The 13,216-nt window shown below is 35.5% G+C and overlaps 1 protein-coding gene across 1 annotated transcript; it reads left to right on the top strand.

The window, feature by feature from the left end:
- The first annotated feature begins 1,118 nt into the window (after window positions 1–1,118).
- LOC121727466 lies at window positions 1,119–11,413 on the top strand. Its single transcript, XM_042115344.1, has 5 exons — window positions 1,119–1,201; window positions 1,563–1,769; window positions 3,904–4,076; window positions 5,673–5,839; window positions 11,106–11,413. The coding sequence occupies exons 1-5, from the start codon at window positions 1,124–1,126 to the stop codon at window positions 11,411–11,413; spliced, it is 933 nt and encodes a 310-aa protein (XP_041971278.1). The 5' UTR covers window positions 1,119–1,123.
- Window positions 11,414–13,216: the final 1,803 nt, after the last annotated feature.

The raw sequence follows: 13,216 nt of genomic DNA, 5'->3' as shown, positions 1-13,216 counted from the left end.
TTTGCCGGGACAAAATGTATCCTATGTCCTATCCCGGGACTCAAAGTATCCCCATGCCAAATTTCAGCAAAATCGGTTCAGCGGTTTCGGCGTGAAGAGGTAACAGACAGACAGACACACTTTCGCATTTATAATATTAGTATGGATAGTATGGATGTAAAAAGCAGCTTAGTTGATTTTTTTTAATGTTCATAGGTATTTATTATTTAATTAAACATGGACTAGAGTCTAGAGTCTAGACACTCGACTAGTAGTTTGTAGGGCTTGATAGACATGTTATAGACAGACAGAAAACACAAGCATAGACACAAGCGTTCTTAAAGTATTTAAGTACCTACTTACTTACCACGATCCTTCACGATGTTTCCGTGAAAAGTGCGGAGGGCAAAGGGTAGCACTCCTTTTATAGTGAACATGAAAAATAGAAAATCCACTCCCTCCCTTGTTTAATATTCCCCTTGCAGACTGTTCTCCGAAGCTTTTTGATATAATTGACATATTTCAATTATTAAAACACGCTGATTGATCTTGTTAGCGGCGTAAATTGTTTTTCTTGTGGCTTAACGCTTTTCACCTTCAACATTCATTTGTTTTATTTATTATAGCTTCTTGCTTCTAATGTCTAAATATAGTGCGTCAAGAAAGTCATGACAGGCGGGAAAATTTTCTAAACGTAATCACGCTACAGAGAACGCTTATTACATTTTAAATATTGTCACCTTGCACATTTTTATCTCGAATTAATAAAGTTATCTTATTTTTTATTTCATTTAAAAATTTTCCCGCCTGTCATGACTTGGTCATGACTTTCATGACAGACACATATATAATAACATAAACACAATAAACATCTCAAATCACTGACCTCCATTAAACAATAATGGAGGTCAGTGATCTCAAGTCCATTTTCTCGTCATTTAAATAATAAGTTGTGTATTTCATAAAATTAAAAAAAAAAGCCTTCACAAAGTTTGCCGCCAATTACGAGTTATTTGCTAATACAGTATTCTAATTTTAAATTTCTTAAAAATATTTAAAATTTATTGTAACTATTGTGTTCACTACTTGGCTTAAAATTTCTTTTAAATTTTTTGTTAATATTTATAATATTATAATCTTCATAATGTGTTCAAGTAAAGCAGATTTTGATTATTTTGAACACGAATTTATTGAACTTGTAGGCCAGTTTCAATCATTGTCGGTAAGTATCTAATATTAAGCACGTAATGTAATAAGTAATTTTTATATATTATATTAATTAATTATTAAATATGTTATGATTTAACCCCCTTGCAATAAATTTGTTGACTTACCTACGTAATCGAATATAAAATACTTTTCATCCATTAACCAGCTCGGTGAAGGTCCTTGTATGAAGGGATCCTAGGACTAGGTCCTAGGATCCCTTCATACAAGGACCTTGATATGACTATAATAATATAGCCTAGGGGCTATATTATCATAATGGTTACAAATTGCGTGATAGTTTTATATTACAGAATAAAATATTTAAAGTTAATGAAACATTTATGTTACCTGCCTACGGTATTTCGTATGCCTAGCTTTGTGAAAAGCAACTTCGTGAGGAGCTACGAAAGGAGGCAGGTCGTGCTGAGAAGGCGGAGGCGGAGCGCAGTGCAGCAGAGCGCTTGGCGCAGGAGCTGCGGGCTAACGCAGCAGCCGCCGCTGCTGGAGCTGCCCAGGCGACCAAGGCGCTGGCTGCCAAACAAGATGAACTCTTGAAAACGCAGATGCAACTTGAAATTTCGGTACTTGTATAATTTCATACTTATGATATTTCATCCTCTGCCGAAGCCCGAATTATTTCGAAGGCCTAGCTTTTCATAGATTTTCATTTGAATATAAAGATTTTCAATAATAATAATAGAATATTAAGTACTAGATACTTTAATGATCCTTAATTAAGGATCTATAAATTCAGATCCTTAATTAAGGATCCTTAATTCAGGATCCTCAATTCAGGATCTGAATTTGGCAACATCGTAGTGTCATCCTTTTCAAATTAATCTAAGAAAAAAGCGATGACACTACGATGTTGCCACATAAAGGATTCTTCCTGAATTTTGAATCCTACTAATATTATAAAGGCGAAAGTTTGTTTGGATGTATGGATGTATGGATGTGTGGATGTATGGATGTTTGTTATTCTTTCACGCAAAAACTACAGAACGGATTTTAATGAAACTTTACAATAATATAGCTTATACATCAGAATAACACATAGGCTACAATTTTAACCGACTTTCAAAATGGGGGAGGTGTTATGTTCGTTTTCTTATGTTCAACGATTACTCCGCCGTTTGTTAACCGATTTTCAAAATTGTTCTTTTGGTATATAGGGTATCATCCCAATTTGGTATTATATTCACAAAAATGGTGACCTGATGAAGGATGCATAAGTAATCAAGGGAACTCCTCAAAATTTATAGGGAAACATGTGGTGACTTCGGTTTCGTGAGAAGTATTCTAAGCATATGCTACCAACAAGTAAGATTTTGCACCGAGGTATACCTGGTATACCGTGGTTCGGAAGGTGCTGAGAGAACTCCTGATTCTTTATAGATACAAGTTTGGGAGTTTCGGCGTTGTTTTAAGAACGGAAAGCATATGCTACTATGCAAATTACATTCATCATCATCATCATCATCACTACCATAATATTATACCATACATCGTCCCATTGTTATGACTTATGAGCCTATAATGACCCTGTTATTGGTACTTTTCATAGTCTTTTAGATTGAGACTCGAGTTTGTCAAGCGATAAATGAAAAAAATCTATACTTAATATTATAAACCTGAAGAGTATATTTGCTTGAACGCGCTAATCTCAGGAACTACTGGTCCGATTTAAAAACTTATTTCAGTGTTAGATAGCTAATTTATCGAGTAAGACTATAGGCTATATATTATCACGCTAAGACTTATACGACCGAAGAAACTCAGGAAAATGTGGGAAAAAAACGGGGGAAATATTAGAAATTACGAACTACTGGAGCAATTTTTATGGCAATATTTGGCACAGATATAGAGTAAACCAAGTGAAGGGAGTAGGGACATAAGAGCTATTTTTATGAGAAAATGTACGGTTTCCGTAAAATTCCTAATTTACGCGAGCGAAGCCGCGCGGGACATCTAGTCTGAAATAATTTCAGATTCCTTAGAATCTGAAATTATTATATAAGAATACTTAGAAAAAAAAAGATCCTTAATTCAAAATTCTAAATTTAGGATCCTTAATTCAGGATCCTGTTTGAATTCATGAAATTGTTTGAATTAAATAAAAATAATTATTCTATAAATATAGGTACAGCAACCTTAATTCAGGTTCAGGAATTTTAGGTTGCACGAAAATGTAGCACAGCAATGTTGCAGCGGCAATGCTTTTTTTATATAAAATAAGGACAAACGAGCCAACGGGTCACCTGATGGAAAGCATCTACCGACGCAACATCAGAAGAGCTGCAGGTGCCTTCTGGATGCTGCGCCGTAATATTGCGACGACAATGTCGGCTACAAAGTTGCGGATTCAATGCGCAGTGACAATTTTGAATGGCTACTGATGCACGGCAATATTGCGCGGCAACAATGTTGTGACTTGTGTGGCGATTGGCAATGCGTCGGCGCATGTGCAAACCGGACAACGACTGCAGCTGTAGTGCTACCTCTTGTCGGCCGTTGGAAATAAATGTTAAGCCGGGTGAATTATGAACACATCGTTCATTGCTATTGCCACCGTTTTAATCCGAGCTCTTGCTCTACACAACTCCGCTACAATTTACAAATCAAATAGTCCGGAACCCGTCAATAAATTTACTTTAATCTTTTAACTGTTTATCTACTTTAAGTTTTTAAATCCTAAACAATTAATAACATTCAAAGGAGCGCGAGCGAAACATTTTCAAAGATAAATGCATGGAAATGACAAATAAAGCTAATGAAATGGATAGAGAGCTGCAAAACTTACGTCCGCTACAAAAACAACAAGCAAACCTGCAGCGGCAGTACATAGAGCTTCAAGAGCGCATACAAGCTGCAACCACTGATGCTCGCAGGTATATTTTTACAAGTTTTTATTTTATTTTTTAAATTAGATACCGGTTATTGTTTAGTGATACTGATGATGACAGCTAGAATTACGTAGAAAATTTAATGAACCCTCGTTTGTCAGTTCCTACGTAGTTAAAAATTAATGTAAACTGTAGGGAATGTTATTATTCGACAAATTTACTATTCGAATAATTCGAATATTTTACAGAAGTTTTCGAATAATTTGAATATCATTCGAATAATTCAAATTTTTTGGAAAATGCCGATAACTCTGAACAATAGTAACAAAAAACTTTGTAATATCATGTACAACCTATTTTGTTAATACTACGAAGTAAGCAATTCAAATTTTTACTTTTATCAACATAAATCTTTGTGAATGACATAGTTAATTTTTATCGTTAAACACTTTAAAAATGTATATTTTAAGGTTACAGCTGGGCAATAAAAGAAAGGCTGTAAAGTGTAAACCGTTTTCGATCGTAACACCTTTTACTTTTCTAATGTGATTATGCTTGAAAGAAGTCAATGGACACGATACTGAAATGAGTTTATAATATCTTCATTTTCATGTCTTTAGGCAAAATCGTGTTATTATAATATAATAAAAAATTTATACGTGGGAGAGCCATGCTTCGGCACGAATGGGCCGGATCGACCGGAGAAATACCACGTTCTCACAGAAAATCGTTATTTTGCCTAAAAACATGCAAATGAATTTATTAGACGTTTCTAAAACATTGTCAACGACGACGATGAATGGTCGTATACTCATTAGCTAGACTAAAAACAGATTTATATTATCATTAAAGATGTAGAATATTCATAAATAATATTATTTTTCTGAAATAATCTTAATTATATTCTTATTCCATGTTAATTTTATGTTTGATAGCATTTAAAACAAAAATAAAAAATATTTTTACTGTTCGAATTATTCGAAAAATAATTTGGCGAATAGGTATTCGAATAATAAAATCGTCGAATATTCGAATAAAACGAGTATTCGAATATTCGAATAACATACCCTGTAAAAGATAAAAATTGTAAAGATTTATACGTGGGAGAGCCATGTTTCGGTACGAATGGGCCGGCTCGACCGGAGAAATACCACGTTCTCACAGAAAACCGGCGTGAAACAGCGCTTGCGCTGTGTTTCGCCGAGTGAGTGAGTTTACCGGAGGCCCAATCCCCTACCCTACTCCCTTCCCTACCCTCCCCTATTCCCTCTTAAAAGGCTGGCAACGCACCTGCAGCTCTTTTGATGCTGCGAGTGTCCATGGGCGACGGAAGTTGCTTTCCATCAGGTGACCCGTTTGTTCGTTTGCTCCCTTATTTCATAAAATAAAGCATATCTACATCCTACTAGTCCTACTAGTCCTACTTATATCCTACTCCTACTAATATAATAAAAGCGAAAGTTTGGATGAATGTACGGTTTCCGTACAATTCCTAATTTACGTGGGCGAAGTCAGGGATATCTAGTAAAATCTAATAATTGAGAAAACTCCTCCAATTTTTAAATTTGATTCACCGAATTATTTTTTATTTCTGAATACTTTCAAGTAAGGATATAATATTTGCTCTTATTGACATTAAAGTGAAGCATCAAAACTGGAGAATGAACTGCGAAGAGTGGAGAGATGTGCAAGCGCAGGGTCTGAGGTTCGAGAGCGCGCTCGGCTCGCGGCCGCCGCGCATGTTCGCGAGCGCCGCCTTGCCGCAGCAGAGATGCAACAGACCTCACAGGAGTTAAAGACGGCTCATGGTATGTTTTTTATGGTATATTGTAGGGTAAACTAATAGCCAAAAAAACTCGTAGCCAATACGCCAATACAAGCAGTAAATTATAGTCAGATAAATGAGAATACTCGTAGCCGTCGCACAATAAACGTTCATTATTATTATTATTATTATTATTATTATTATTATGTTTTAATTCTAAATCTCTCGGTTCTCACCGGCAAACTAGTATGTACGGGCCGAAGCCAAGTACATACCAGGTAAGTACTTAAAAATTAAATATTTAAATTGTTAGTATGAATGGACGAAGGTGTGTCAGGCGAAGGGTGATGTGCTGTATGATCAGGTTGTGATATTATGTGTGATGTATGAATGTGTGAATTTGGTTGTGTTTGTGGAGTATGTAATGTTGTTAGCTCATCATCTGTTTGTAAAAACTTTCTTACTATACGACAAGTGTTTAATATTACAGCTTTTTGCATTAAATAGACTAAATTATGGGGTAGTTGAAGGGTATCAAGAGACTTAAATAGCTGAATAGGGATTACACCTGTAGTAGATAATACTATTGGTACTATTGTTACCTTTTGCAGGTTCCAGAGGCGGGCTATTTCGTCTTTAAGTTCAATATATTTTGTGAATTTTTCAGCTATTGTACTTTGTAAGTTATGAGTGTTAGGTATGGCTATGTCGATAAGATATGCAGTTTTGTTTATTTTATCTACTACTGTAATATCTGGTCTGTTGTAATGTATAGTTCTGTCAGTAAGTATAGTTCGGTCAAAATAGATTTTGGTGGCGGCATTATCTAGTATAGTTTGAGGCTTATATTTGTAATATGGTTCTAGGTCAGCAATAAAATTTCGTTGTTGGGCGAGGCTCTGATGCATTATACTTGCAACTTGGTCATGTCGGTGTTTATAGTCAGTCTGTACGATTGTTCTGCAAGCTCCTGTAATGTGTTGGATGGTTTCCGGGCAACTATGGCATTTTCTGCAACTGTCTGTCGTAAGGGTCTTAGTAATGTATCGTTGGTAGTTCTTTGTTTCTATTGTTTGGTCTTGTATTGCAATTATAAATCCTTCAGTCTCCGGGAAGAGATCTCCACGACTCAGCCACGTGTTCGATGCTTCCTTGTCCACATTGGTTTGGCAAAGGTCGTGCAGATGTCTACCATGGAGAGCTTTTTTAGCCCATTCGGAAAGTTTGGTTTTATCATCAGTTATTTTATGTTTGTTGCTATGTAAATCCTGTAAATTGAGAGGTGTAAAATTATTATCATTTGTAACTATTGCTTTATGTATTGTAGAAAGTTCTGATCTAGTTAAGAAATACTGCTTTAAATTTAAGATCTGTCTGTTATGTAGGTTTACAATATCAATGATGCCTCTTCCACCATCTTTTCTTGGCAACGTCAGTCTCTGTATGCATGATCTTGGATGGTGTTTACGGTACTTGGTCATCGTTGTATTAATTTTTCTTTGTATTCCTATGAGTTCTGTTTTGTTCCAGTTAATTATGCCAAAAGAATAGGTCAATATTGGGATAGCAAATGTGTTTATGGCTTTTATCATATTTCTAGAGTATAACTTAGATTTCAGTATTGTGTTAAGCCGATGTTGAAAGTTTTGTTTTAATTTACATTTAGTATCTTTAGATAGAATTTGTTGAGACTGATGGTAACCTAAATATTTATATGTTTCTCCTTCGTCAAGAGGTTCTATTCGTTCCCCAGATTGTAGTGTGTATGAGTGTAGATATATTTTTCCCGCCCTAACAGAATTTATTTTAGTTTTATCCACCCCAAATTCCATTTTAATATCATTTGAAAATTGTTCAGTCAGTTCAGTCAGCTTGTACAGGTCAAATTCATTATCAGCATATATTTTTAAGTCATCCATATACAGTAAGTGGTTGATTATAGTCTCAGTATGTCTATTTGTGTCATTATAATTAATGCGGTATCCTGCTTCTAAAGAATTTAATATATTGGAGAGTGGGTTCAACGCAAGACAAAACCATATCGGGCTAAGTGCATCTCCCTGAAAAATGCCTCTTTGAATTTTAATTGGTTGGGTCTCTATTGAAGTAGTTGGGGTTTTAAGTTTAAGTTTAGTATTCCACAGAGTCATCGTAGTTTTCAGCAAATGTATTATTTTTGGGTGTATTTTATAAATTTCCAGAACATGCAATAACCAAGAGTGAGGCACAGAGTCATATGCTTTTTTGTAATCAATATAAATAGAATATAGGTTATTATTATTATTATTATGTTTTTTTTGGTTTTTATTCTCCTTTGCAGGGTTCTACTAAAGTTGCGGGCTTGTGGCCAAACAACTTCAGGTAATGTGATGAATTGGTGATTAATTGTTAATGGCTAAAAACTTGCGGACGATGCGGCATGTGTTGAGGATGACAGCTTTTTGTAAGGTGATGTATGTGAGTGTTTTGAGCGAGGTGCGTAGAGTTTTGGGTATAATGCCAGTGGTTGAAATGACTATGGGTATTGTTTTGACTGTGTTGACTTTCCATTGCGTTTTAATTTCTATTGTGAGGTCAGTGTATTTGACTAGTTTATTTGTGTGTGTAGTTGTGAGGTTGTGTGAATTAGGTATAGCGATGTCAATGAGGTAAACTATTTTATTTTGTTTGTCATGCAGAGTTATATCTGGTCTATTGTGGTGTACGGTATTGTCTGTCAGTATAGTTCTGTCCCTGTATAATTTGTAGTCAGGTGAGTCCAGTATTATTCGTGGTGTGTATTTGAAATATGGGATTTTTTCTGTGATAAGGTTGTGCTTGAGTGCGAGTATCTGGTGTATAATTGCTGCTACCTGGTCGTGTCTATGTTTGTAATCTGTTTGCGTGATGGATGAACAGGCTCCGGTGATATGTTGAATCGGTTCAGGTTATCTATGGCAGTGTCTGCAGTGGTCACCTGCTGTGTTATCCCGGATGATGAACTTTCTATAATTTTTTGTATCTATGACCTGGTCCTGAATAGCTATCATAAAGCCCTCGGTTTCTGGAAACAGCTCGCCTCTCTTTAACCAAGCGTTTGACGCTACTCTGTCAACGTTCATGTTGGTTAAATCCGTACGATGGCGGCCGTGCAGTGACTTCTGGGTCCATGCGTCTATTTTTTCTTCATTCGTAATGGTTGTGATTGGTTTGGTATGATCGGCTAGCAAGAGTGGTGTGAATGTATCTGACTGGCATATGACGTTATGTATTAGGGATTCCTTAGAGCGGTTGTAAAAGTATGATCGGAGAAGTATGATTTGTTTGTTGTGTAGATTTGTAATGTCTATCACTCCTCTACCCCCTTCTATTTTAGGTAATGTCAATCTCTGAATGCAGGCTCTTGGGTGGTGTTTCCTATGTTTTGTTAATGCGGCATTGATGGTTGTTTGTAGGGATTTGAGATCAGTTTTAGTCCATTTGATTGTTCCAAACGAGTAAGTAAGTATTGGTATAGCAAAAGTGTTGACTGCCTTAATGGTATTTTTCGAATTTAAATGTGTATTTGATATTTTATGTATTCTATTTCGAAATTTTTCCCTTAATATTCTTTTTGTGTCTTTATGATGTATTGTTTGTGTTTGGTTATATCCCAGATATTTATAGCCTTCAGCTTCGTCTACTGGTCCAATGATTTCGTTATTATTTAATTTGTATGATGTGGTCTCTATTTTTCCCTTATTTACAGATTGGATCTTGCATTTATCTACTCCGAATTCCATGCAGACATCGTTTGAAAAAGTTTGAGTGATATCAGCTAAGCGGTATAAATCGTTAATGCTATTTGCGAAAAGTTTAATGTCGTCCATATACATGAGATGGGTGAGTCGGGTTTGCAAGGAGTTGTGTTTTATTTTATATCCTATTTCATTAGAGTTAAGTAAAAAAGAATATGGATTGAGTGAAAGACAGAACCATAGAGGGCTTAGAGCATCGCCTTGAAATATCCCTCTTCTGATAGGGATAGCATCTGTTTCAACAGTCATGTTCTTATCTGTGCATATCTTTAATTTAGTGTTCCAGTGATTCATAGTTTTTTCCAGAAAGTTTATGATGAGGGGGTGTATTTTATAATGTTTTAGAATGAAAATGAGCCAAGAATGTGGTACGGAATCAAAGGCTTTTTTATAGTCTACAAACATGGTGTGTATATTTTTCTTATTTTTCAGAGCTTGGTTCGAAGCAACAGCGTCTATTGTTAACTGTTCCTTGCACCCTTGGCTATGTTTACGACAGCCTTTCTGTTCCTCTGGTAAGATGTTGTGATCTTGGGTGTGTTTGTATATTGATTCGCTGAGACATGATGTTATTATTTTGTAAATATTCTGTAGGCAAGTAATGGGTCTATATTTAGCTGGGTTATCAGTATCTTTTATATCTTTGGGCAGCATGTATGTTATACCTTGGGTTATGTAGTTTGGCATATCTTCAGGTGATTGAATGAATCTGTTTATGTGATGATGTAAAAGATGGTGAGTGCATGTGAGTTTCTTATACCAATAATTATGTATTTTATCTGATCCCGTTGCTTTCCAGTTATGTGTTTTGGCTATTACAGTTTTCAGTAGGGCATTCTATATTATCGAATTTCATGTCAGATATGTTCTCGCAAATTTTATCCTTTTCTTTTTCAATCCATTGACTTTGTTTGTGTTCAATAGGGGAAGACCATATTTTAGACCAAAATTCATGCAGTGCTTGAGTGGTGGGTAAAGCTTTTCTTTCGCTGGGATCATTTTCCTGTTTAGATAACTTTCTATAGAATAGTTTTTCGTTACTGTAGAATTCCTTGTTCTGTTTCTTTCTGTCCGTTGTTTCTCTATACCTTCGTAATCTGTTAGCTAATAAATTTAATTTTTGTTTCAGGGTATCTAGGTAGTGTGAATTTTCTGTATTTTGCGTTTCATGTTGTGAGTGTATTTTAAACCTTTGCTTTATGTTTTCTATGTGTTTCTCAAGTGCTGACGATCGAACTCCTCTTTCATATTCGGTGAGTCTCCCTATGTCTGCTCTTAAATTATTTATTCTTCTATCCAACCGTTGCTGCCACCAGGGAACTTCACGTTTTGTATTTATTCTTACATCATCTTCGAATAGTTTTGCACCGCTAAATTTAGCTGTGGTATAAGCTGCACTATATATAATTACCTGTAATTATTATTATTATTATACCAAAATCAAGAGTTTTCAATACTTAATTATAATGTCAGATCATAGTCTCAAAACGCATTTAAAAATTATGTAAAACATAGTATATTCATTTATTTTAGTGGAAATAATCCGACTGGGTGTGCTAGTAGCTGATTTGCAGCAACAACTAGCTAATGTAGAACAAGCCAAAGACAACAAAGATTGGAATGTCAACCAAGGGAACATAGACGAGCTACGAGGTGCTCTGGAGGCGGAGCGCGCCGGCTGCGCCCGTTTGGAGAAGGCTCTAGCGGCGGCCGTGGCGGATAATGCAACTCTGGCCGCCCAACTGAGAGCCGTAGACAGCAGGACCGAAGAAACTCTTACAACCCCCCCCAGTGTCTTTACAACCGACATTTGTCCTATAGATTTGTTTCTTGCAGATTAATTCTTATTATTGCTTACTGCTTGTAAATTATTGTTAACTCTTCAGAATTTTTGCTCAAAAAAGGTATTAATAATTAGAATTTTTTTTTCGTATCATTAATAAATTTCCTATTACCTTTTCCGTACTAACCGAGTAAATAGGTATTGGGTAATTAAATCTTTGAGTCAATCTTTCGAACTGGACATGACATCATTTGTAATTACACTTATCTTAGAACCAATACCTATCGTATTTTGCTGTATATAAAATACAAATGAATTGTAACAAAAAGTTGTGGTAAGTGATTATATAACATATTTTATTATACAAATCGAAACGAATTCTACAATAATATTTTGAAACCTTTTTGTAGCGGACCTGCCAAAATAGGACAAACGTGGGAGGACGAGTCGAGTTAAAGTTGGGTCTGGTTTTTAACTAAACAGGTTTCTAAATCGTGCCCTGTGAGATGTGGCTAAAGTTATATCGTCAAGGCTAGGGCTGCTAAATATTTGGCAGCATTTCAGCTTCAGCAAAAATACAATTCGATGACAAGGTGAGGTGATGCGAAAACCTCGAAAAATAAAAAAGTTGTAGCTAACTTTTTACACTTAACAGAACTTTTAAGACTAAGCAGTCGAAAAATTCGGACGAACAAATGTCGCATTTGGACAGCTATTCAGTCAAAAATCTGTGTCTTGCGGTATTCGCTCGTCTGGCAACCCTAGCCAGGGTCTGGGACGAGAGTCGAGACTCGCTGCATTCAGGCTGCATTCTACAATGGCCGATTTACGTGCAAGTACCGTAGATATTTAGCAGTTACCGGTTGTCGACCCATTGTACACAGTACTCAAACAAGTTTCTAGGAACGTACTACCATGTCGTTGTGTCTAGAAGCATTTAGATCTTTCTAGACATGATTTTAATGCAGTTCAAACTATTTTTACGACTTGTACAGAAATGTAACATAAAATATTTTGTTTCGAAGAATTTGAATTTGAAGTAAGTATGTAACTTTCACAAAATGTGTGTACCTACATAAACTTTTAAACAAACAACTTATTATGCTATGTTTCTAAAATCGATACCTACGATCTACAAACTATATTATAAAATATATTAATTTTGTAACATAACGGTGAAATGAGTGGTGTTACCGGAAAAGCGACTATTTTTAAAGCTCTTGAGGCTGAAACAGGTTTTCATCGTTGACCGGAAATGCAATTAACTTTATAAATAAACCTCAATATCGTGCAGTATGCTGCGTGTGCGCAGAATGTTAAGGATCGAGGTGAACAAGGTCAGAGTTAACACATTGTATCGCACAACAAGTATTTAAACTAAAACATAATTTGGCCAAGTGTACAAAATTTAGAACTCTCTTAAAAGTTTCTCAGAACCTTTTAATAATAAGACTATATTATTTTACGTTGTAGAGCCTAAAGTGATTTTTAGTAGCCGCATAAAAATTCAAATTTTAATATTGACCGAAATATCTAATATTTTGTCAAGATGATTAGGCCGGGTTTTTCCATATTATACGAATACTAGCTGCTTGACCGAGCTTTGCTCGGTATTCGATAAAACACGATTAAAATGACATTTTCTAATAATGATTCCTAGCTAGATCGATTTATCGAATCCCCCGAAACCCCCTTAAATGTTTCGTTTATGGAAAATGTAGTATAATATACCTATAACTTAGTAATTAGTGAGCATTGACATCATAAAGCTAGTTCACATTTTTCGTCGTAAGCGTCATGGTAAGTGCCGTGCAGGAAGTTATTGGGCAAGTCATTGTGGGCAGTTTCCTTGCTTTATGGA

Source organism: Aricia agestis, chromosome 1 (genome assembly GCF_905147365.1).
Source record: "Aricia agestis chromosome 1, ilAriAges1.1, whole genome shotgun sequence".
Taxonomy (NCBI): domain Eukaryota; kingdom Metazoa; phylum Arthropoda; class Insecta; order Lepidoptera; family Lycaenidae; genus Aricia; species Aricia agestis.
The sequence above is the reverse complement of the archived record's forward strand: the minus strand, read 5'-3'. Positions and strand labels throughout refer to the sequence as shown.

What these genes read in the sequence shown, in the direction of transcription:
- LOC121727466 (XM_042115344.1), top strand. Translation starts at nt 1,124, where the DNA reads ATGTGTTCAAGTAAAGCAGATTTTGATTATTTTGAACACGAATTTATT. An exon ending in AGATGCAACTTGAAATTTCG is followed by an intron (nt 1,770 to 3,903) that starts GTACTTGTATAA and finishes TAACATTCAAAG; the next exon opens with GAGCGCGAGCGAAACATTTT. An exon ending in GGAGTTAAAGACGGCTCATG is followed by an intron (nt 5,840 to 11,105) that starts GTATGTTTTTTA and finishes CATTTATTTTAG; the next exon opens with TGGAAATAATCCGACTGGGT.